The sequence below is a fragment of the Periophthalmus magnuspinnatus genome, chromosome 19 (genome assembly GCF_009829125.3).
Source record: "Periophthalmus magnuspinnatus isolate fPerMag1 chromosome 19, fPerMag1.2.pri, whole genome shotgun sequence".
Taxonomy (NCBI): Eukaryota; Metazoa; Chordata; class Actinopteri; order Gobiiformes; family Gobiidae; genus Periophthalmus; species Periophthalmus magnuspinnatus.
In genome coordinates this window covers 15,754,050-15,779,904 of record NC_047144.1, presented here as the reverse complement: position 1 = coordinate 15,779,904, position 25,855 = coordinate 15,754,050, and the positions used below count along the sequence as shown (strand labels likewise).

The following is a 25,855-nucleotide window of genomic DNA, read 5'->3' as shown; positions in this document are numbered from 1 at the left end:
AGAACAATAATACAATGAAAAGAAAAGATATTAGTAAAAATGACCAAAATGAAATGAAACGAATAAAAAAATGAATAAATTAAATTAAAAATAATAAATTAAAAAAATTAATGAACAAATGAAAAGAATAGTCATAATAATAAACATGAATGAAAGAATTAATAAAATGAATAAATTAAATAAAAAAATAAAAATGTACATAAAAAAATTCTAAATTGCAATAAAAATGAATGAACAAATGAAAAGAATAGACATAACAATAATACAATAAAAAGAACTGCACGGTCAAACTTTGGATCAGTGGACAAACGCTCTACCAACGGAGCTACTGTTATAGTTTTACAAATACAGCTATGTTTGATCGTTAAAAACAGACTAATGAGGCGCCTTCTTTCCTCGAGGTTGCTCCTGTTAGCAACAGGTTTGATTGACAGCGTTGCTAAGGAAGGCAGGAAGGGGTGTTACCTTCAACCTTGCTCCGGATTGGCTCTTTGGTTGCTATGATACTCGTGGGGGGAATTTCAAATATGCAACTCTGCCCAAATTCGCCGCTATGGGTGACGTCACACTCACTTAGTCCACTTCTTTACACAGTCTATGGTAATAATCAGTGCGATAAAGCGTTTACAGAGCGTGGAAAGGGCTGCTCACCTTTTGGCATTCGAGAGAGAGGAGGGTCGCAGCACTCCATGTGGAACCCTCGGTCGCACGAATCACAGAAAAGCATCTCGTCCTAAAATGAACAACGCATACATCAAGATCAGGCCAATATAATTTACATAATATACTATAATAATGATAATAATGTTACTATAATTCAAAATAGTTCCAAGTTCACACAGTACATGAACATCCACAGCAGACATTATAAAATCTGTTATAATGTTGTTTCCTTATCACAAACAGACCTGGAGTTGTGTTTTGTTTCATTCACACATGTTTAACGCACAAACCCTGCATATTTAGGCTGAGTGAATGAAACAAAACACAACTCCAGGTATGTTCTTGAGGAGGTAACAACATTATAACATGACTTAAAGCTCACAAGAGTCCATTTTGTGTAATTTAGCACCTTTAAACTTCACAGAACAGGACTATTTGAATCTTAGTACTTTGTTTTCTATTCCCATGTGGCCTTATATCTGTGTAATCCCTCAGTCGTCTAGATATGCTCCATAGTGGTCCATGGACGTATACGAGTCTATATGGTCTTATTCTTGTTCTGATACAGCTCAAGATCATAAAAAGCTAAAGAGATTCAAGAAAGGTTCATTTCTGTCCTGTGAATGTGACTTTTTAGTATCGATACCTGCTCAATCGGGTATTTACTTTCATTTCGTATCTGATTTTCGATACTTTTGACAACCTTAGTCGCAAAAATCGTGTTTTAAAAATCATGCACCGGCCCTTTAAGTCTTTATTCACGCTTTATTAAGGCTGTGAATAGTCTAGTTATTAGTGTTTCCAATGAATTAGCTAAAGACTTTAATAGCAGTGTTTCTGACCTGTTTAAATGAGTTTTCATGGGGAGCCCTTAAGCCCTTGCATATTCAAACAGGCGAGTGGGGAGCTAAGTCTCTGATGTACCGCGAGCTGAAAATTATGCCTGAGAGCTCCATTTTACACACAGAGTTTTATATGAAAGAAGGAACACTGTTTTAAACCCCACAGGCCACGAGTCTTTAGGAAAAGTAAACCCAATTTTTCACTGGAGAGGAGTTAGAAACCAAAACGACAACGAAATCTGTGGAGGGCGAACCACCTCTGAGGATATAACTTCAAGACGAACAATTATTATAGTCGTCGGTGAGTCAAACGATCATTTATTTTGTTTTTTGAGACGTTTTGAATACATTTTTAACCAAATACAGTGGTCACTCGCTATAACGTGGTTCACCTCGCTGTTTCGCAGATTTTTTTGTTTAATTTTACATGCTTTTTTACAGAGTATGAGCATGTGTTGTATTCTGCGTCCTGATGGGCTACGGGAATGCGTTCAGCCAAATTTACATAAATGTTCGAGCGATACTACAGCGGAGCGGCGCCAGGACGAAGAGGCGCAATCAGAGGAACTGTGAAATACATGGGAGTCACTATTAATTAATTAAACAAGAGAGAAACGTGAGAAAATGTTAATGCCTCTCTAAGAAAAGAGTATAAACTGTGTGGTGAGGAGTTTTACAGCCTGAAACTGAAAATAATAACAACAAATTTAAGCTGATTTTGCCTATAGTGGGTTATTTTTAGAACATAAAGGTTGAAATGCAGTGACAACATGAGACTCACTGCGTTTTTGCCCTGGATTCGACACAAGCTGCAGGTTTTGCATTCGATACACTGCCACCGGAGCCTCTTCACGTTACAGGTTAAATCTGGAGAGAACTTCAGACATGACGGATGCCCTAAAGAGGAAATAAGTAGAGTTAGGAAAACAGGTTTACACGTAACAGTAAAGCAACCTGAAAAGACATTAGTGTTAGTAAGATTTATCGAATGAGTTCTGTTTGGCGTTCAGACCCCGGCGACCCCTGAGACACTGTGATGAGGGGCGTGGCCAGTTAGATGAGGAGAGTAGAGGGGAGGAGTAATGGGAGGAGGTGATGAAGGTGAGGAGCAGGTAAAGTCTGGAGAAGCAGTGAGAAGATGGGAGTGGAGTTAGGGCGTCCAGGATGAGTTTTCCACAGGCTACATTACAATGAGACGAATAGACTTAACAATAAAAATGAATGAACGAAAAAAATGAATAAATGAAATAAAAAATATTAAATAATAATACAAAAATAAAAATGAATGAACAAATGAAAAGAATAGACTTAACAATAATACAATGAAAAGAAAAGACAGTAAAAATGAACAAAATTAAATTAAATTAATTAAAAAATGAATGGATAAATTAAGTAAAAATAATAAATAAATAAATGTTTAAAAATTAATGAACAAATGAAAAGAATAGACATAACAATAAACATGAATGAATTAATTAATAAAATTAATAAATTGAATAAAAATAATAAAAATGTACATAACAAATTTCAACATTTAAATAAAAAGGAATGAAAATATTAAATAAAATAAAATAAAATAAAAAATGAACAAATGAAAATAATGGAAATAATGGAAATAATATCATAAAAAGAATAAACTAACTAATTGAAAACATTAGGGCTGTGCAGTTAATACAATTTTAAGTGGGATTCAGTCATTTCTAATTATCAGAAGATCAGTTTGTGTTTTTTAATCGACAGGTCTGTAAAAAACATGTGGTTATCGGCCCTGTTTTGGCTCAGAATATTTCATAATGTTTGGACTTTCTTCATACAAAGCTGTTACTGTTACAAAAATTACTTGTTGGATCCATTTTCTAGTAAATCGACTGTGTTTTGATGGGTCGGGTTCCATGATATCTGGGTTTCAGACAAATGATTTTTTCTTGATTTGAAGGATTTGGTGAGGTCTTTTTCCCGCTGGTGGTTTTCAGATTATCGAGTGTGATTATGTCATACTCTGAGATGGCGGTGAGGGAAGGAGCAAGAGCCAGATTTCCCACATTGAACCTGATAATTTCTATCAGAGACAACACTCACTATTTAACAAAAAACTGAATTTGAACGATACACATTTTAGTTGTTTTAAATATTATTGAACTATAGAACATTGTGATGTCATCTGAAACCCAGCGACTCAAAAGACATAATACTTTTTAATTTAAATTGTGTTATTACTAGAACAATGGAGGGCTGTTTCCATGTCTGTGTAATCCCTCAGTGGTTTAACTATGATCCATCGCAAAAGAAAACTTAAATTCTGTCAAATGGACTAAAGTTTTTAAAGCTTTTGTTTCTGTGCCAAATCCTTCAAATCAGAAAGAAATGCTTCCACCACAACAACAAACCCAAGGATCGGTTCAGCTCAAATCCTGGTTGGGCCTTGGATGTAATGGGACGATTTAGTGGCTTAGAACGGCTCATAATCTTTGAACTTTTATTCAAAGCAAAGAATAAATAACAGTGCCATACCACAGTTGGATTCATTCTGTAACACGTCAGCTGTGTTTTGTGTGAAAAATGCTCTGTTCATATCGGTATTGGTAAAGCTACAGTGTGTAACTTTCTGGAGGTGGCACGTCACCTGCTCCATGAAATAGTTAAAACTATAATTCAGAACATTATCCGTGGAGATGCTGTTGAATATTATAGTCAAATCATCAACATTTCAACATGCTCCAGGCCGAATAGGAGTCAGGTTTGTGGAGATGCGAGTCCACAAACGGTCAGGACCATGTTTTTAGTGCAAAGAAATGACTTTTATTTTAGTCTATTTTTTGGCTTGTTTAAAGGTCCTATATTACACAAAATTGATTCTTATGAGTTTTAAGTCATGTTATAATGTTGTTACCTCCTCAAAAACAAACCAGGACTATAGCAGGACTAAACAAGGACTAAACAAGGACTAAACCAGAACTAACTCAAGACTAAACCAGAGCTAAACCAGGACTAAAGCAGGACTAAACAAGGACTAAACCAGAACTAACCCAAGACTAAACCAGAACTAAACCAGGACTAAAGCAGGACTAAAGCAGGACTAAAGCAGGACTAAACAAGGACTAATCCAGAACTAAATCAGGACTAAACAAGAACTAAACCAGAACTAACCCAAGACTAAACCAGAAATGAAACAGAACTAAACCAGGACTAAACCAGGTCCAAACAAGGCCTAAATTAGGACTAAAAATGCTCTGTTCCACCTTGTGATGTCATGAAGTGGTAGTTTTCCAGCTCCTTTCACCTTTAGTTCAGTAGAGATTCCACACCTGAAATCATCCAAATTATTCTAATGAAGGTGTGTGGAGTTTAAAAACACAGCGGAGCACTTCCTGTATCCCCACATGATGACATCACAAGGTGGAGTGTTTTTAGTTTGAGAAAAACTCAGTCTAAATATGCAGGTTTGTGTGTTAAACATGTGAGAATGAACTCCAGGTCTGTTTGTGATGAGGAAACAACATTATAACACAGATCAGAATATAGAGTAATATGGGCCCTTTAACTATAGTCTAATTCTTACTAGTATTAATTAAATATGCAGTGTCCTGAACCAAACAGACTTGTGTCCACACGTTTCACAGAGTCTAGGAGCGGAGTGATCAAACATGTGAGTGGCTAATTGCAGATAATTTGATGCTAATGAGGCAGAAACAGCAGCTCCATGTTTGAAAGTCGTCACCCAAAGGACCCCGTGTGTAAAACAGCTGCGTGCCACCCACCGCTAATGAAAACCAGCGCCACGGCAACGCTTTAGTCAAATATGAGCAGAAAAATGTCACCCGGAACAAATCATCAAGGAATTTTAAACACTGAATAAACTGTCATATTAAAAGTTACACAAGCATCACATTCACATGGGGAAGAAGATGGGGCAACACAGGGCTAAACCAGGGCTAAACCAGGACTAAACCAGGACTAAACCAGGGCAAAACCAGGGCTAAACCAGGGCTAAACCAGGACTAAACCAGGGCAAAACCAGGGCAAAACCAGGGCTAAACCAGGGCTAAACCAGGGCTAAACCAGGACTAAACTGGGGCTAAACCGGGGCTAAACCAGGACTAAACCAGGACTAAACCAGGACTAAACCAGGGCAAAACCAGGGCTAAACCAGGGCTAAACCAGGGCTAAACCAGGACTAAACCAAGAGTAAACCAGGGCTAAACCAGGGCTAAACCAGGACTAAACTAGGACTAAACCAGGGCTAAAACAGGACTAAACCAAGACTAAACCAGGGCTAAATCAGGGCTAAACCAGGACTAAACCAGGGCTAAACCAGGGCTAAACCAGGGCTAAACCAGGGCTAAACCGGGACTAAACCAAGAGTAAACCAGGGCTAAAACAGGGGTAAACCAGGACTAAACCAGGGCTAAACCAGGACTAAACCAGGACTAAACTAGGAAGATTTAACTAGGTCCAAAGTAGGCCTAAACCAGGAAGAAGCAGGTCTAAACCAGGTCTAAACCAAAGACAAAACCAAGACGAAAAACAGAACAAAACCAGTAAGCAGTAAAGATCTCCATAGAGTTTAAGTTTGGAGCTACAGTTGATAAAACTTCATTAAAATAAGCCTTAATAATCTTAAACATCATTAAACAGTGACTGACCGCTGCTGCCACAGTCCGCACACGACAGCAGCTCCTCCGGCCTCTTGTCCCGGTTCGACTCCTTCGTTCCCAAACAGAAGCTGCATATTGGGATGGGGTCCACCCGCATCTGGACAGAAACAGACAGAAAAAAACATATATGAACACAAAATTACACATTTCTGAGCGCACACCACCAGTTTGTTTCCATGGAGATGTTATTGCTTTGCCTGGAATGTTCCAAAGTATGGCATTAAACTTATCAAACTTCAGATGTGTGTAGAGGCAACCCCGATCACAGTAACTTACAATTGAAGAAATGCAGGATGGATAGGATGGAAGTTTAATGCCATACTGTGGAACATTCCTGGAATAACAATGACATAGCCTCATAGACAAGCTAAAAAGTTACATAATGAACCTTTAAGACTTAAACTACATAGACACAGTACTTGCGCTAAGTGGCCATAAACTTGTTTCAGTTCTGTATTTCAGCTGAGAGGTTGCCACGGCAGCACTGAATCATGGGTAAAATACAAATAAACAGAATAATTTCCTTCTATGGACAACAGTATATCCTTAAAGACGCACTGTGGAACTTTTCTAGTCGAGTATATGCCATATGCCTGTCAATGTGGCATGGCATTAAAGCATTTCTCTATTTCCATGGCAACAAGCATGTGGCACCACCTGACCAAGTGACAGGTCAGATCTGTGGAGAGCCCTCTCACGTACAGGAAGCATATTTTTCTATGTATTTGTACGCAGTAAAAATGCTTAACTGATATTATGGAATTACATCTCCATGGGGATGCGTAAACAAGTATCGGATGGGGCCAGTCGCCAGAAAAGTTACGCAGTGCGACTTTAACGTTAATGAAGGCGACGTCATTTATCATTTATCTGTGTGGTCATATTGTTATGGCTGATCTGTTACGCAGAATAGATGTATATAAAAACAGCGCAATACTTTCAAATCCAATAGACGTGAACGGGTAAGTGATCTTAGCTAATCGCACTTTAATCCAATTCTTCCAGCGGGGTCCACGTCTGAAAGGATTACGCAGCATGTAATCAAACCAACCCGGTGTTAATAATGAAGGTCTCAGAGGGAGTCATCGAAGGAAAAACACAAGATCAGGGAGAAAGGGATTTTAGCACTGACAAGACGACAAAAAAAGAGGAAGCAAGACACTCGGTAACTGCTGATTCTTTTGTTTAGTGTAAATAATCCTGTCACAATAACATATTTTGAAGTAAATATAGACAATAATCGATCATATTCAAGCAAATTTATGCAAACTAAACCACAAAAACTATTCTAAATCTACAATATTGTTAAAAATCATGAGAAATTTTATCATATAGCTAAAAAAAACACAAAAATTTCCCTGTACTTCAAAATACACATGATAAATACCCCGCAAAAAATACTGCTCCATGTTTTATATATTGAATGATAAGTTGATATAGTGATTATAGTGACAGACGTATCACGCACACTCAGTTATGGTAAAGTTCTGTTGTCGCCACAGCCGCCCTGAGGTTGACTGATGGAAGTGAGGCTGCCAATCTGTGCCATCGACCCCTCCACACACACACAGACCAGGACCAGAAAGAGAGAGCAACTCAGTCCCATCCTCAGGTCTCTGTAAACTTCAGGATAGATTTTAAAGTCCCCCATTCACTGTATTCTCTATGAAATGTGTCTATAAGGGACTCCTTCAAAAACTCCCAGAATCCCTCACCCAACTGCTCGTTAATCACTAATACTGGAACATTTAACACCAGATCACATGACTGCGTAAGGCCAAAGACCAGCAGCAACAAAACTGAGACGGGACAGAGGATTTTAGCTGTTCTGCTTCACAAAAATGGAAAAAAAAACTCAAAGAAAATGCAAAACTGGAGACGCAATTTAATAATATGGAAATGAACTTGTATAAACTGCATTTATATGGACTTGTATGTTTATTTTGTTTGTTTTTCTGCTTGTGTTCTCTCATTGGGTCCCTCTGTATAGATAAATAAATAAATAAACAAGTACATTTACTGATTCACAAAGCTGAAGTGTTCTTTTAGTTTGTATTCATTTTGACCATATTTTAAGGTCTAATTTTACCATTTCTTTAAAAAAACAACTACACAATCATAAAAAAGTTGTTGGGAAGTGAAAAAATATAAGACAAAATATGTTATTTATGAGGAGAAGAGAGTGTTGCATTTCTGGTTGTGTAATTGCTGTACGGAAGGAAGTGATATGACCACATTCAAAAACTGCTGATGTAACGAATAGTGACATCTAGTGGAAGGGAAGGGTAAGACGGGTGTTATTTTGAAATTACTTCTTAAAGTTACAAAAAAAAAAATGTACAGAATATTTAAAAAATAAAAATAAAATAAATAAAGTAAGGCTGCTAAATAATATTGGTATTTAAAATAAAATAAAAACAAAAATAAAGATAATCATTTTCTTCTTAAATTAGCTCCCTATACTTTTACCACTGTATGAACATGTCTGAAACTATGTAAGTGTGTCTGAAAGTACCATCAGTGTGCAGTAAATGCTCAAGCTGCTTGTTCTTATTCAGGCTCGTGTTGTCACTCTAAAAATATTTTTGACTCAATAAAAAAGTACCTCAGAGATTAAAATCTACTTCTCAGAACAACACAACCAAATACTGTGGTTTCACAAGATGACACCTAAGTTTCATTATTTTACGGAAACAGAGATGGAAAAATATGTAGAAGCGCGAACTATCAAGAAGCTAAAAATACCTCCATGTATTTTTATCACTTTAGATGTTATCACGGCTGTGGCTATGAAGTTTTAAGACGCATGACTACGGAGATGTTTATGTAACTGTTCCTACGACAAAACACAGAGTTATGATCTGGTTTGTGAAGGTTTCAGAAGCAGAGGTCAAGGGTCAAAAAACTGTTTATTTTTACAGATTAAAGGTACAATATGTACTGTGCTGGTGGGGGGTCTGCTACCCGCGTGATTTAAAAACTAAAGATGAGGTCTGATACTCAACTCTGATAAAAGTGCTGCTTTTAGACAATATTTTCAACCAAGTAATACTAGTAACAGAATTCATAGTAGTATTCGTAGTAGTGTTAGTAGTACTAATAGTAGTAATAATAGTATTAGCACCAGTATTAGTAGTTAGTTGTTGTATTAGTGTTAGTGTTAGTAGTATTAGTAGTATAAGTAGTAGTGGTAATAGTATTATTATCAGTAGTAGTAGAAGTAGTAGTAGTATTAGTAGTAGCAGTTGTATTAGTAGTAGTAGTAGTAAATTTTCTTCTGACAGTCCTAGTATGTGGTCATAAAGTTATGGCTGATCACAGCACAATATTTCACAATCAAATTGAATTAACATTTTGAGTTGGCACAATTATCAAATATCAAAAGCTTTGATTATTTAAATATTCAAATTTCCTTCATAAGACACAATTTCCTGTCTCTTTATGAATCATTCTTGTACCTGCAGTTCAAACCTCTCCAAACCACTTCTGAAACACATGGGGTTTTTGTATTAGTTTATCACTTCAGATTTCAGTCTCTCAAATGTTAACGCTGTGGAGTTGTTCAGAATATGACTTTTTAAACATATATCGCAAATTTTATCACGAAATTACACTTTTCACCAAAAATCCGGCAGCTTTGTTATTTCACGTTTATTTATTTGCACGTTTACCACTGACAAAACAATAAAACAGGAAGAAGGTAAGAGGAAGGAAGGGAAAAGGAAATGGACAAAGCTAACACGCTAGCTGCTATGTTGAAAATAGGAAGTGAGCATGGGCATGTTTAAAGCTCCATCGACTCTGGCTCCAATTCACTTTCTAATGAAAAACTGTGGCTCCTCTCTCTGTAACTGCTGCTGTCCCTCCCCCTCTGTGATCAACTGGAGCTTTGAAAAAAAGACTCTAGGGACCCCCATAATTAGCCCTGTTTTTTTTTTTTCTTTCTTCCTGACGCACTTTGGCAGCTTGACCTCACTCCAATTTAAACCTGCAAACACAACACGACAAGTCCAGGCTCGTCTCTGCAGTACGGGAGGGCATCAGGGACTCTCAGGCTGTTTGCAAGCACCGTCTCCAAAATGTGCAGATAACAGAAAAATTAAAGTACGAGCGAGAACGTGTGATCGATACAGCGTCAAGTTTCTGTAGTATCTGTACTTTCTACACCACTACATTTTTGAACAAGACTGGGAAGTTGTTCATAATTTGAGCATAAAAACAGCTGGAAAAACTAATGATCTAATTGTTTCTGTTGAAAAGAAAATCACTGCATTTGAAGCTTTGTAAGACCTCAATATTTACACCAAATACTTTTACATTTTTTACTCTTTAAATACATCTTTAAACAGGTACTTTACTAGTTTTACTCAAGTCGATTTTTCATGTGATACTTTTACTTGGGTTTTTTCAAGTAACAAAACTGAGTACTTATTCCACCACTGGGACTGATATTGTAAAACAGGTTAATATTACCAGGACTAAACCAAGACTAAAGATAAAACTAATCTGGATCTAAAAGAAACTGGACTAAAACACTGAATTGGGAAAACTGAACTTAGGACAAAACCAGGACTAAACCAGGACTAAACCAGAATCAATTAAGCAATTCCATGATTTGTTGGCTCCACCTGCAGCAGAGTAAAAGCAGGTCTGTCCTCGTTAGCATGGTTCATGTATAAAGTTGAGTGGAATCACCAACTCCAAGTATAAACAGCTCCATGTGAGTGACCTCAGAGCTCAAGACATTAGGAAAAACAAGGGGATAGTGTGAGTGAACAAGGAGGACTAAACCAGGACTAAAGTAGAACTAAAGCAGGGCTGAATCAGGACTACAACAGGACTAAAACAGATCCAAACTACAGGTCTAAACAGGCAAAACCGGGGCTACAGTAGGTCAATCAGGACTAAACTAGGATTAAACCAGGACTAAACCAGGACTATAGGTCTAAACTATAGGTCTAAGCAGCTACCAGACCTGGCCTACATAAGGTCTCAATTAAACCAAGACTAAACCAGCCTAAGTCAAAATAATATCAAATTGGATCAGGTTTATCTACTGGTCAAAACCAAGACTTGGACTAGAACAGGACTAGGACTAGAACAGGACTAGGACTAGAACATGACTCGGACAAGACCAGGACTCGGACTAGAACAGGACTCAAACCAGAACAGGACTTGGACAGGACTTGGACTAGAACGGGACTCGGACTAGAACAGAACTAAACAGGCACTAAACCACAACTCATTAATCATCCCTCAGATTTAATTCAAGACCAAATGAGACTAAACCAGGACTCAATCCAGGACTCAATCCAGGACTCAAACCAGGATCAATCAGGATTTACACTGGACTTCAAAACAGGAACTAAACCAGGATCAAACCTGGTCTTAACTGGGATTATTCCACAGTCAGTGAGAATCCAAATGTCTAACACAAGTAGTTCCGGCAACAGTTAAATCACATTCTATATCACTGCTCTGCGCCCGTCGCCATGACATCACCATAACAACAGGTAAACAACTGCTCATTTCTCTGAGAAGAATGCGGGGACTAGTTTCATTTAAACACTCGCTATTTACGGGTCACGGACTGTTTAGCAGTGTCCGAATGTCCAGTGGGCGTACTCAAAATTTCCCACAATGCACCTTGAAAAGTAGTGAGGATCATCAGGCAGTATAGACCACAATGCATTGCAAGAGTTAGAAAAACATCAACACGGCGACAGGTCTTTAACTGGACACAACATGACTGAATGAAGCAGATAGATGCACTGATTTATCGCAGTGTTGATCCTGATTATGTATAAAACACTCTTAAATTAACTGTTGCCGCGTAAAGTTGCTAGCATTAGCTGATTACCTTACCTCGAGCAAGAATTTCCACATCTCAGACCAAAAAAATGAATAATCCAATCTATTTAAGTGAGATCCAGTTGGACAAAACCTTTTATGATTATTACTAGTCCATAAACACTCATGCCAGTCCAATCTGACCATTATTTAACACAGAAATGAAGTTTTATCAGAGTTTAGCCTTTAGACTTTTTACATATTTCAGTTTGTAGCCATGGTAACAGCGCATTTAACAACCTGGAACCTTAACTCTGCATCGTTAAAACTGCTAAACACACAGCCCCGAGTTGTTTAATGCTCACTTAAACCAGGTCTAAACCAGAATTAACGTCTCTAAATCAACCAACCATAACATAAACTTATAAAGCGTACAAGTATTTGCTCCATGAACGACCCCAGTGTTTTGGTATCAGACTAAACAAAATGTCCGACAAAGATCCGATCTGAGTTAGTACTGAAGAGGTCATTTTAAACTTGTGTCCCGGTTAACTCAGCGGGACGGGGCTGCGTGTCCCCATTTAGTCTGAGTTACGACTTCCTGGTCCGAGTAAAGTCTCTTTGATCTGCCACATGAGCGTAAACCGAGCGGGGCTGATTTAAAGCGCTTGTGTGTGTGGTCTGTCGGGAACATGGAGAGGCTAATTCCTTATGATATTCGTCAAGTTTTGTTTCTTCAAATCATATTTCTGGTTTAAAAATAATGTTTAAAATCTTTTGCAGTGGTTCAAAGTTATTCCTCACTTATTTTAAGCATTCTGAACACCCTAATTATTCACCATGATGAGTTTATAAGCACTTTTCACAACTTTTAAAAATTACATTAAGAGTTTTTGCCACAACCGTAAACCTGAAAACAACTAGCATGCTGACACGCACCTCCTGACTAACTGCCAATAAATTCCTTGTATTATCAGCTCTTGAGATCAAAATATGGGGCAAGACACCTCCGAGCAAAGTCAGATCTGTGGAGTGGCGAGCCATTTACAATAGGAATACATGTACAAGGTCCTCTACCACATTTTTCTCATGTATTTGGGTAAAATGTGGTAGAGGGCCTTGTAAATGTATTTTTATTGTGACTGGGCTCACCTCTCCACAGATCTGACTTTGCCTGGGGGTGTCACCGGCTTGAACAAGAGTAAATATAAACATGGACATAGCTAATCTGCTAGACAGCTGCGTTCCAAATAGGAAGTGGGCACGACTGCGCTTCCGGTTCCATCGACTCTGGCTTCAATTCATTTTCTATTGAAAAACTGTGGCCCCTCTCTTTGTAACTGCTGCTGTCAGACTCGTCATTTTGGTGTTAAAATGTTTGTATAAACCCGCTCTACATGATCCTTGAGTTTTTATTTGTTATTGTTAAACCAGCAGCGCGGGCGGGAAAGGGCGTCATTACCTTCAACAGCCTCCCTGCGGATTGGCTCTTTGGTTGCTATGATACTCGCGTCAGACTTCCTAATATGGAACACATTCCCTTCATAACTTTTAGCCTCGATGAGCTTCAATTGAGCCGAATCCTATGAGTAATGTCACACTCACTTAGTCCACTTCTTTATACAGTCTATGGTTGCTGTGGGTTTTAAACAATCGGTATCGGAAAAAAAGAAGCAAAGAAAAAACAAACAAAACATATCAGTCGATCTCTATATTCCCTATTTCCCAGTGGCTTAGAGACGCTGCACTATTTTTAAGTCCAATTACATCTAACTATCTACCCAGTCCTCTCTTTGACTCTCATCTCTCCACTGACTACACTGTAAAACGAGTCTCCATCACTGATTCGCTCAGTAGCTGTGATTAAAAAGCCCAAAATGAGTGAAACTGAGGAACAAACAGAGCTGATGAAGACGGCGTACTCGGGGAGGGCTAAATTAAAGACATTACAGGAAATTATGCTGCTTGAAAAGAGCAGGCTGTCCTCTGAGGGGGCGGGGCTCTATTAGCTGCAGCTACAGACACAGCTCAAGTGGTTGCATAACACCAGTGAAAGACAAAAAAACATCACTCCGTTTTGTCAATCCCTTTCTGTTCCCCTCAGGATGTTTAGAAGCTCGTGGGATTGAGCTAAAACTGAAAAATTATAACGTCGAGGAACAAGCGAATAGGTTTTATTGATGTGCCAAAACTAAAAGATTGTCTTACATAACTATGACATAATCTGGTCAAAAAAGGTCAAATAATGAACGAGCATATGCCAATCTTAAAGGTGCACTGTGGAACTTTTCAGGTAAGGTGTTGGCAAGCTGCTTATCTCCATGACGAAGATGTTATTACTTTGCGTAGAATGTTCCACAGTTGCTCAAAAGATCCCTTGAAAAACATATTCGGACCTGTAACTTGGCTCGTTAGTGTCACCTTCTTCTTGTCTCCATGGTGATAAACAGAATATTCCACAGTAGGGCATTAAACCTTATCAGCAATAACATCTCCAAGGAGTTAACCAAGCGGCGTACCCTCTACCAGAAAGTTACAAAGTGCGCCTTTAACAGCAGAGGGCGCTACATGTGCATTTTCAGGTCAAGTTACAAGTCAGATCTGTGGAAATGCGACCCTGTTCAAAAAGAGTATGTTTTTTTTCAAGGTCTTTTTGAGCAATAAAAGCAATATATATGTTTAATACTTTGGAACATTCCAGTAAAAGCAAGATGAGGCCTATAGTTAAAACCTTTCTGCTTGTCTCCTTATATTCCAATAGGAGAATCATCTGGTGGAAGCATAAACTGTATATATAAATGGACATAGCTAACCTGCTAGCCGCCGAAATAGGAAGAGAGCTCTGGCTCCAATTCACTTTCTATTGAAAACCTGCGGCTCCTCTCTCTGCAACTGCTGCCGTCAGACTCGTCATTTTGGTTTTAAAATGTTCATATCAACCCACTCTACAAGATCCTGGTGTTTTTATTTCGCTACTGTGTCTCTAAATCAAGATATGAACATTAATAACAATAACTTCTGTCCCTGAGGTTGCTCCCGCTAGCTTAGCAACAGGTTTGATTGACAGCGTTGCTAAGCGAAAAGGGGCGTGACTTTCAACAACCTCGTTGCAACCTAGTTGCTATGATACTCGTGGTCAGAATTCCTAATATGCATCTTGGCTCCAAATTAGCCGCTACAACTGTTAGCCTCCGGACCCAAACGCTGTGGTTGACATCACAATCACTCCGTCCACTTCTTTATACAGTCTATGGTTTAAGGCTAAATACCTTATCTCACTAAGTTAAAAAGGACCTATAGCCGGTTTGTTCCCATATATTTGAGCTAAATGTGACTTGCCGCAGTACAGATATGTTATGTAAGCAGATCTCGAGGTCAAAATAAGTCCACTGTGTTCTGTCTGCATCTAAGTATAAGGCGTTCTATTGTCCAGGCACAGCTCCTTAAAAAGCCTTCACATCTGATCTTACAGTGCAGCCAATGTCTACTTACAATAGTATAACTGGAAATCTTTCACAAAAAAATCTGCCATTACGTTTTGACCATTACACTGACCGACAACAGCCAGTTGGGGAGAAAAACCTGCATAATTACTCTCCAAAGCACAAAACGCTCTGTTGTGATGTCATGAAGTGGTAGTTTTCAAGTTAACAGCTTCTTTTATGTTTAGTTCAGTACAGATTGACAATTCCCGGGCTGAAATCATCCGAATGATTCTAGTGAAGGTGCATGGAGTTTAAAAACACCGTGAAGCACTTCCTGTATTACCACATGACATCACAAGGTGGAACAGAGTGTTTTCAGTTTGAGAGAAGAGCTCAGCTTAAATATGCAAAGGCTGTGAGTTAAACTTGTGTGAATTAAACAAAACACAACTCCAAGTCTGTCTGTGATGAGGAAAAAAAAAAACATACATCAGAAAATAGCGTAATATGAACCCTTTAATGTCATACTATGGAACCTTCCAAGCAGAGACAGCCAGAAAAGTTGCACGTTGTAACTTGGCCTGTCCTCTCGGAGCCAGTCGATTCCTATTGAAAATCTTGAGTTACATTATTGCAGCGCAGCCAGCAGGGGGCAGTGGAGGCGTTTTTGGCACGTTCCCACAGCACACTATCAAATCTAACATCTAAATTTATCACGGCTAATCTCTCAAGTGGGGGAGAGGCCATTTGACACTATAAACAGGCCATGAGTGTAGTATTAACCAGTGTCCCCAATGACATATGGATAAAAGTATGTATTTAAAATAGAAGCAGTCAAACTCTCTGAAGCAGAAAAATCAGGTCAAACATCATGACCACCTGCTCAGTGTAAAAATATATCTTTACCTTATGCTATAAAACACAGCAATGTAAGTACTTAAGTATTCTGTTGGTTGGACACGTTTGGATTCACACCACTGCAAACCACAAACGCACGAGTTCCAGTTTTGAATACTTTTACTTCACTACGTTTGAGAGCAGTATCTGTACTTTCTACTCCACTGCATTTCTGAACAGGACTGAAAACTTAAAGTATTTTTTATTATTGCTTGAGATTTGGTGAAAAGGCTGAGGATTTATTTTTAACAAGATCATAATTTGAGCAATATACAAATAAAAACAGCAGGAAAAATTATCGATTAAATTATTTGTGCTGATCAAAATTACTACATTTGAAGATTTATAAGACGTGAAAATCTGCACGAAATACTTTTACTTTTTACTCTTTAAGTACATTTTTAAACGGGTGCTTTAATACTTTTACTTAAATAGTTTGTTTCATTTACTGTTCATTTCATGTGAACAGTAAGACAATAAATTATCTATTTCCATGGAGACGAGAAAGAGGTGCGCTCAGGCCAAGTCACACGTCGCGTCTGTGGAGAGGCAAGCCCGCTTACAGTAAGAAGAATGCATTTTTAGTTTTAGTTTTTAGCAATAAAAGCAGATCTAATATAATAAATGTTATATAGATTTGTTTAAAGTTTCAATATTACACAAAATTGACTTTAAGTAATGAGCTTTAAGTCATGTTATAATGTTGTTTCTTCATCAAAAACAGCAAGAAGTTGTGTTTTGTTTCATTCACACATTCTGTATAATTAGTCTGTAACATCTCCAAAGCTCAAAATGCTCTGTTGCACCTTGTGATGTCATGAAGTGGTAGCTTACAAGTTGGCAGCTCTTTTACCTTCAGTAGTTCAGTAGAGTTTGACAATTCCAGGGCTGAAATTCTCCAATTGATTATAAACTGAAACTGTATGGAGTTTAAAAACGCAGTGGAGCACTTCCTGTATCATCACATGATGACATCACAAGGTGGAACAGAGTGTTTTCTGTCTTAGAGAAGAACTCAGCCTAAATATGCAGGGTTTGTGTGTTAAACATGTGTGAATGAAACAAAACACAACTCTGGGTCTGTTTATGATGAGGAAACATTATAACACAGATCAGAAAATGGCGAAATATGGGCGCTTTAATGCCGTACTGTGGAACCTTCCAAGCAGAGACAACCAGAAAAGTTACACATTGTACGTTTAAAACTCAAACTGCAGCGGATTTGGAGTTGGCCTGTTCTCTTGGAGCCATATCTCTGCATATCTGTGTCTTCTGTTTCAGTTCTGGCCCAGCCGTAGTTAAAGGTGAGGTATCACTTCCTGATTATTCACTGTGAAACTGGAGTGAGGTGAGAGCTCTGAGGACACTGCTGCTGCTGCACTCACTATTAGAACAATACGTCTGCAAACACATCCAAAATGCAACGCACTAAACACGACATTACAGGTTTGGATGCACACCATCTCATTCCATATATGTTACTTTATACATTTTATAAACACAGGAAAACATCAGATATATAAAGTAAGATATATGGGATTATGTAGTAAACAACTCTACACTTTTTTTTTAGATTTTAAATTCAAATCCTCAACATATCCACCCTTTGCTTTCTGAAAAAATATTTAATAACATTTTTTTTTTAAACTTTGCAACATATAAAGTAAGATATATGGGATTATTTAGTAAACAACTCTACACATTTTTTTATTTTAACTTCAAATCAAAGTATTCACCCTTTGCTTTGTCCAAAAATATTTTTTTTTAACTCTGCAACATAAATCCATATGTCTTACTTTCTACATTTTATATACACAGGAAGACATCAAATATATGAAGTAAGATATATGGGATTATGTAGTAAACAACTCTACTAACTACTAATTTGATTTATTGATTTATTTATTTTTTATCTTCACATTGGCAAAGTATCCACTCTTTGCTGTGTGGAAAAATATTTAGTAGAGCTATTTAACTTTTTTTCTTTGCTACATAACTCCATATATCTTATTTCATATATCTGATGTCTTCTGTTTGTATATAAAATGTGAACAGTAGTAAAAATAATTATATCAAATACAGTTTCCATGGGGTTCAGAATTATGAAGAATTTGCAGTGTTGTCAGATATTATACGAGTGTCACTATACTACAGCTGGTGCAGTGTAGGGCTGAAGGATTTGGAAAAAATATCTTATTGTGATTTTTCTGACAGGCATTGCAATTACATTTGTGATTTTAGTAATAAGATTCTGATCAAAGTTCACATTTTAAACACGTCCAGAAGAACTGACAAAATGACTGAAATATGAACTGACAAAGTAACACGAGAACTAAGCCAGGACTAAATCAGGACTAAAATGGTGCTAAACTGCAACAAAACAGCACTAAACCATGACAAAATGAGGACTAGACCTGGACTAAAAACTGAACTAAACCAGTTACAAACCAGAACTAAACCAGGACTAAACTAGGACTAAACCAGTAATTATATCAGGAGAAGAACAGGACCAAAACAGCGCTAAACCAGTACTAAACCAAGGCTATAAACTGTGTCTACACCAGGACTAAACTACGACTAAACCAGGACTAAAGCAGCTCTGCTTGTGTATAAGTCTCTCCATGGCTTAGCACCAAAGTACATCTCCGACATGTTAGTGCCATATGAACCATCTCACACTCTGAGGACTTCAGGGACCGGCCTCCTGCTGGTGCCCGGAGTCAGGACTAAACATGGAGAATCCGTGTTTCAGTTTTATGCAGCTGATGTGAGACAGGCCTCTACTTTGACAATGTTTAAATCCAGGCTCAAAACAGTTCTGTTCAGCTGTGCATATGACTGAAAGGTTTTTATTCTGCACTCTTCTGTTTTAATGTTAATTTTATGATGATTATTTGTGATTATTTATGTTTTTATTTGTGTGATTTTAATGTCCTTCTTATTCTGTAAAGCACTTTGAATTACTTTGTGTACGAATTGTGCTGTACAAATAAACTTGCCTTGCCTTAAAGCAGGACTAAAGCAGGACTAAAGCAGGACTAAACCAGTTATTATACCAGGAGAAGAACAGGACCAAAACAGCGCTAAACCAGTTACTAAACCAAGGCTATAAACCGTGTCTAAACTAGATTAAACCAGTTAGTAACCGGGACTAAAATGCCCTTAAACCAGTTACTAAACCAGGACAATAAACCAGTTACTAAACCAGAACTATAAACCAGGTCTAAGCCAGGTCTAAACCAGGTCTAAACCAGGGCTAAACCAGGACTAAACCCGTACTATAAACTGTGCCTAAACCAGGACTAAACCCATACTATAAACTGTGCCTAAACCAGGACTAAACCAGGACTAAACCAGATCTAAACCAAGACAAAAAACAACAATTACTAATCATGTTTATCCAAATTGTGATTTCAGCTGCAGGCCTAAATTTCTAATAAAAATGGTCGATATTTCCAGATCAAATACAGTATCCATGAGGTTCAGAATTATGAAAAATCAGCAGTGTTGCCAGATATTATAAAAAATCCTCTTCACTATACTTCAGCTGGTACAGTGTTAGCAGTATGGAAAAAACACAGCTCTAAACAGCCTGATTTTCCCATAGACGTATTTAAAATGCCATGAAATGCTACACAGGGCCCTGGGCTAATGTACAGCCTGTGTACACTGTGGCCTTTAGTGAGCTAACAAACCAGTGGTACTTAGCACAATAGACTCTACGGAAGTCAACTCCCACTTTAAGAAAACACAGAAAGGCCAAGTTTTATACCATTTATTTTCTTTGTATAAATGTTTTCAGTCAGACGTTTCGAGATCAGACAATAGTGGCAGCGGGCCCGAGCGTTTGATATGGGTGATACAAGAATAACAAGGAAAAGTGAAAAAAATTACTTTTTCTTTGTCAATTTTGATAGGGTGAGAGTTGTAAAAATAAAGATAATGTTGAAATTTCTACTCATTCCTAAAATTTTCCTATAAACAATATTCTAGTAGCCATGAATTAAACTAATCATGTGAGATTATGACAAGGGTTTTTCTTCCTGAGGCAAATCTTTGGTGTGTTTGGTGTGTTTTGGTGCATTTTGGTGTGTTTTGTTGTATATTGGTGTGTTTGTTTGGTTTGTTTTGGTGTATTTTGTGTGTTTTGGAATGTTTTGGTGTGTTTTGGTGTATTTTGGGTGTGTTTTGGTATATATTGGTGTATTTTGGTGTGTTTTTTTGGGTGTGTTTTGGTATATATTGGTGTATTTTGGTGTTTTTTTGGGTGTGTTTTGGTATATATTGGTGCATTTTGGTCTGTTTAGGTGTATTTTGGGTGTGTTTTGGTATATATTGGTATATTTTGGTGTGTTTTTTTGGGTGTGTTTTGTTATATATTGGTGTATTTTGGTGTTTTTGGGTGTGTTTTGGTATATAGTGGTGTATTTCGGTGTTTTTTTGGGTGTGTTTTGGTATATATCGGTGCATTTTGGTCTGCTTTGGTGTATTTTGGGTGTGTTTTGGTATATTTTGGTGTATTTTGGTGTTTTTTTGGGTGTGTTTTGGTGTATTTCTGTGTATTTTGGTTGTGTTTTGGTATATATATCAGTGTATTTTGGTATATTTTGGTGTATTTTGGTCTGTTTTGGTGTATTTTGGTGTTTTTTGTGGTGTGTTTTGGTGTACTTTGTTATGTTTTAGTGTGTTTTTTTTTTTTTTTTTGGTGTTTACACTGGGGCTTAAATGTTCCAAAAAGCCAAAGAGAAGCAGAGCAGTTTTATTTCCTCTTTTTAAAGGTCAGTGTTTAATCTCACCAAAACCAAACCCAAACCGCAAACGTGGCTCCTCCTTATTTTCTCACAGAACCTGAACAAAAACAAAATAATATAGAACTAGACCAAGACTAAACTGAACCAGGACTAAACTAGAACTAAACCAGGACTAGACCATGACGAGACCAGTAATAAACCATCAATAAACCAGGACTAGACTCGGATTAGACCAGGACTAGACTAGGACTAGGCCAGGACTAGAACAAGGATAGACCAGGACTAAATCAGGATAAGACCAGGGCTAGACCAGGACTAGACCAGCACTAAACCAGGATTAGACCAGGGCTAGACCAGGACTAGACCAGGACTAGAGCAGCACTAAACCAGGATTAGACCAGGACTGGATCATGGCAAAAAACGGGCTTAAACCTGTTGTTAAACCAGGACTAGGCCAGGACTAAAATGCTGCTAAACCAGGACAAACAACAGGACTAGACAAGGACTAAGCAGAACTAGACCAGGACTAAATCAGGACTAAACCAGGACTAAAAACTGGACTAAACCAGTTACTAAATCACTACTATAAACCAGGTTTAAACTAGGACTAAACCAGGACTAAACTAGGTCTAAACCAGGTCTAAACCAGGACTAAACTAGGACTAAACCAGAACAAAACCAGATCTAAACCAGTTCCTAGATCAGCACATATCACCTTCTTTCTCACGGTACATGAACACAAACTAAAAAAAACAAAACACCATTAGTACTTTTTGTCCTTGTAAATTGGCAGTAACATTTTGCTCGTGTGTTTGGCCAAAAGCGGAGCTCACAAGACAACCCAGTCACATCCCTTAAGGTCATTAGGGTCGAGTTACATAAGCGATCAGAGCCAGCCAGCACACGGCCCACCACACACTGTCAGCATGACTCTGTGATTAACCAGGCTCATATTCACAGGGCAGAGGTGTAGAAGTGGGGCCAATGGATCAAAGATAATCTCCAGATACACACAGGGTTCTTAATATGTGGTGCAAGTACGGTAAGGAAAGACACAACTACAGTAATCATCTGTGGGAGCTGGAATCACACTGCCAACCTGTGGGTCAGTGGATCGGACCACTCTACCAATATGTTTTTATATCAAGAGTGGGATTTGAACCACAAACCTTTCCGATACCACGATGATTCATTAAAAACGCTCTTTCTTTAGACAATAGAATGTGATTTTTGTGTCGATTACTGTCTGATTTTGGATATTTTTAATGACTGTTGTACTATTTTGAACTAATTCTAAAGCATTTCTTCTTCGTCTGATACTGAAGAGGTGCACAATTAGCATGCTAGTTGTTTACAGTGACAGCAAAACTCGCTCTGGCATCTGAAAGCTGTGAAAACTGCTTATAAACTCATCATGGTGAATAATTGGGATGTTCTGAATGCATGAGGTAATTGAGGAGTAACTTTGGACGATTGCAAACGGTTTGAAATTAACTGCTTCTGTTTTTCACATTTTTATAACAACAGAAATCAGGTAGAGCGTGTTTAATTAACATAATATGATGTTCCTTTGTCAAACCACAACCAGGGAAGTTCTTTTTAAAAAGTAAACTTTCTAGTATCTTCTATATTTGTGAAGTGTTTGTTTTCCAGTGTTTTCCAGTTTCACAAAGTCACAAAATCTGTCTGAAAATGGCTAAAAACAGCAGCAGAGTTTGTGACAACGAGCTCTGAAACTAAATTATTTCTGTGGCCCAAACAGAGGCGTGTTTCCTTATCGTTTCCAGATCTGAGCTGGTTTTAAAATCACGGCTCATCTGTGGAAAACCTGTTTTTAAAAAAATCCCATCTGACATCCACGATAAAGCTACAATTACAAATACAATTACAATGACATCCTTGTTCCTCGCAATTCCCAGAAGTCCTCTCTTACTCTCTATTTCTCGCTATCTCTTTCTCACTCTATTTTTGTCTCTCCCTCTCGCTACCTCTTTCTCTATAATTTTCTCTCTTTGTCACTATTTTTCTCTCTATCTTTCTCTCTGTCTCTCTCTTCCTTTTTGCCTCTTCCTATTGTTCTCTAAAAGTCAAAGTATCTTTCTCTCTCTCTTGCTCCCTTTCCCTTTCTATCCCTCCCTCCTCCTTTCTCTTAGATAAAAAGAGAAACTTTCTCACTCTCTCCATTTCTGTCCCTATCTTTTCCCTTTCTCTCTTACACTCCCTCTCCCCTCTCTTTCTCTCTTACTGTCTCTCTATCCCTATCCCTGTCTCTTTTTCTTTTTCCTTATCCCTCTTTCTCTCTCCTTTGCTCCCTCTCTCACCCTTTCTCTCCATCGCCTTCTGTTTGTCCTCATCTCTCCCTTTCTCTCCCCCTTTCTTTGTTTCGCCCTCTGTCTCTCCTTGTCTCTCTCTCACTTTCTACCTCACACTCTCTTCCCCTTTCTCTCTATGGTTCTGTCTCTCCTTGTCTCTCTTTCTACCTCTCCCTCTCTCTCTCTATCCCCGTCTCTTTCCCTCCATCTCTCTTTCATTATTTTGACTTTGACAAACATGTGGTAATAATATTGTCTCAGTTAAACTATTTGAACTGTGTCACTTTTGTTCTAGTAAAATATGTAAATAAATAAAGGACGTCCCTAGAGAGCGGGACTTTAAAACACTGTTGCCATGACAATAACATTTCACACTTTCAACACAAGGCTTGACTCTCGCACTGACCATGATTTTTTATTTTTTTATTTGGCTAAAAACTGATAAAAACGGATTTCAATATTTTACATAAACAATACAGACTTTTAATCATTTCCATAAAGAAAACTGACAAAATATTAGCCCCGTTAATCACTCTCTTTAATTACTCTTTGGGTTTTGGGTAATTTTTTGACTATAAGATAAGATTTAAGCCGTAAAAGTTTAAATTAATAACTTTTATGACTCATTACAGATGCAAACTAATAACTAAACTTTTTCATTTTGCTGTTTATTTACTGCAAGCTCATGATTTTTAACAATATTGCAGATTTATAACAGTTTTTGTGATGTAAATCTGCTCTTGGATTAAATTAGTAGCATAAATTAGTTTCAATATTATCGTTTATCGTCTGCCTCAAGCTTTCACTGGCTGTAAACTCGGGATTAGGGATGAGACAATACACAATTACATCGTTTATCGTGATAAAAAGGTCGACAAGAATCGTTCGTGAGACATTTTATATAATCGGGATAATCGCCAACAAGATAATCACCGTTATATCACCAGAATGTACAGAAAAAAATGACTTATCCACAGGGGAGTCAACAGGACAAAGGGGTCTGTTGTCCGGGGCTCCAGGGTCTTTAGGTCCCAGAATCGGACCCTTTTCCTAAAGCTTTGTATTACGGGGTAGGGCCATTTTAGGCTCCTTGCCCCGGGCCCCCAATCCTCTCTGCTTTTCCCTCCTCCTCTCTGCTCCTCTTTCCTCCTCTCTGCTCCTCTCTACTTTTCTGCTTTTCTCTCCTCCTCTCTCCTCCTTTTTGCTTCTCTCTGCTCCTCTCTCCTTCACTCTGCTCCTCTCTGCTCTTCTCTTCCTCTCCCTCCTCTCTGCTTCTTTCTCTTCTTCTCTCTGCTCCTCTCTCCCATTCTCTCCTCCTCTCTGCTCTGCTCTCCTTCCCTCTCCTCCTCCTCTTCTCTCCTTCCCTCTCCTCCTCCTTTCTGCTCCTCTTCTCTCCTTCCTCTCCTCCTCCTCTCTCCTCTTCTCTCCTTCCCTCTCCTCCTCCTTTCTGCTCCTCTTCTCTGCTTCCCTCTCCTCCTCCTTTCTGCTCCTCTCTCCTTCTCTTCTCTTCTCTCCTTCCCTCTCCTCCTCCTCTCTGCTCCTCCCTGCACCTTTCTGCTCCTCTCTCCTCCTCTCTGTTCTTCTCTTTTCCTCTCCTCCTCCTCTCTGCTCCTCTCTCACCTTCTCTCCTCCTCTCTCCTCTTCCTCTCTGCTCCTTTCTGCTCCTCTCTCCTCCTCTCTGCTCTTCTCTTCTCCTCTCTCCCCTTCTCTCCTCTTCTCTCCTTCCCTCTCCTCCTCCTCTCTGCTCCTCTCTCCTCCTCCCTGCTCCTCTCTCTTCTTCTCTCTGCTCCTCTCTCCCCTTCTCTCATCTCTCTCCTCCTCTCTCCTTCCCTCTCCTCCTCCTCTCTGCTCCTCTCTCCTCTTCTCTCCTCCTCTCTCCTCCTCTCTCGGAGGCAACAGTAATTTTTCATCATTCTGAAACCTGTCAATATCCTACTGTCTCAACTAATATTTTGACACTCATATTTTGACACACTAATATTTTGACACACTAATATTTTGAAACATAATCACTTGAAATAACTGATTTGAACAATGAGCCACAGAAATCAAGATTATATTTTTTGCCACAATGGAGCAGCTTTATCTGTATCAAAACTTTACTCCAAACATAAGACAGGGATGTAAAAAGTATTAAAAATCTAATACTAAACAATACTAAAACTAGTATCAAAACTGGATACTTTTGATGCTGATATTTGAGCGTAGTATCGATACTAAAATGAACCTTTCCTGAATATTTTTAGAATGATTTTGAGCTGTATCAGAACGAGTATAAGACACACAGACTATTATACTTCCATGGACGACTGAGGGATTACACAGACATAAGGCCACATGGAACAGAAAAAAAAGGTTCTACCAATTTAATGTTGAAAGTCACATTCTATCGTTAAAATCAGGAGTGTCCAAACTGTGGCCCGGGTGCCAAATGCGGTCCTCAGACCAATTTTTAGTGGTCCTCAGGCTTCAGTTGACCTGGCCCAATTGATCATAATCAGCACTTTTTATCAATATAAC

The 25,855-nt window shown here is 38.3% G+C and overlaps 1 protein-coding gene across 2 annotated transcripts in view; it reads right to left on the bottom strand.

The window, feature by feature from the left end:
* The window catches only part of kat6b (K(lysine) acetyltransferase 6B), a 68,512-nt gene that overhangs the window by 32,514 nt on the left and 10,143 nt on the right, over positions 1 to 25,855 (bottom strand). For both annotated transcript variants that reach the window (XM_033984171.2, XM_055229327.1), the window contains exons 3-5: positions 6,149 to 6,257; positions 2,287 to 2,402; positions 652 to 733 (exon numbers count right to left, since the gene is read on the bottom strand). In XM_033984171.2, coding sequence (XP_033840062.1) covers positions 652 to 733; positions 2,287 to 2,402; positions 6,149 to 6,257 — 307 coding nt within the window. The remainder of the gene's footprint in view (positions 1 to 651; positions 734 to 2,286; positions 2,403 to 6,148; positions 6,258 to 25,855) is intronic.